Here is a 532-nt window from a genome sequence, read left to right as displayed (position 1 = left end):
GCGGCGGCTGCTGCTGCGGCTGCTGCTGCTGCTGCAGCAGCACGGAGTGCGTGCGTGGAGTGGCTGCAGGACTACGAGTTTGTGCTGGCGACAGCAGGAGAAGGCAGCAGCAGCGGACAACCTTCAGAAGACGCGCTGCTGCTTGCTGCTGTTGCTGCTGCAGTGAAGGCCCCCAAGTCCGGCGCAGCAGCAGGCCCCGAGGCCGCTGGTGGCCCTGCAGCAGCAGCAGCAGCAGCAGCAGGGGGCCCGTCGGGGGCCCCAAACGGGTCCCCGGGGTCCCCGGGAACCCCCGGAGACCCCCCTGCTGCTGCAGCAGCAGCAGCAGCAGCAGAAGGCCTCAGCGCGGAGGAAAAGGAGCTGCAGCAGCGGAAGCTGGAAAATGCGGAGAAGAGAAGAGCTTACAGAGAAAGGAAAAAAAGGAAAAGAGAAAATGGAGAATTTGTTGCTCCCAAGAAAAACCCAAACATTTATGTTTCGGGCCTCCCGCTGCACTTCTCGCAGCAGCAAATTGCGGAACTCTTCAAAAAAGCGG

General features: G+C 61.8%; 1 protein-coding gene across 1 annotated transcript in view; it reads left to right on the top strand.

Annotated features, from left to right (window-relative positions):
• Positions 1 to 532, top strand: part of ETH_00036860 (splicing factor U2AF-associated protein, related, putative) — a gene marked incomplete at both ends in the record, with an annotated part of 3,565 nt that overhangs the window by 1,590 nt on the left and 1,443 nt on the right. The window contains one exon of the mRNA XM_013374986.1: positions 70 to 532. Coding sequence (XP_013230440.1) covers positions 70 to 532 — 463 coding nt within the window. The remainder of the gene's footprint in view (positions 1 to 69) is intronic.

This window comes from Eimeria tenella, genomic scaffold, assembly GCF_000499545.2.
Source record: "Eimeria tenella Houghton genomic scaffold, Eth_scaff2436, whole genome shotgun sequence".
NCBI classification, from domain to species: Eukaryota; Apicomplexa; class Conoidasida; order Eucoccidiorida; family Eimeriidae; genus Eimeria; species Eimeria tenella.
This window is presented reverse-complemented; position numbering and strand designations above follow the sequence as displayed.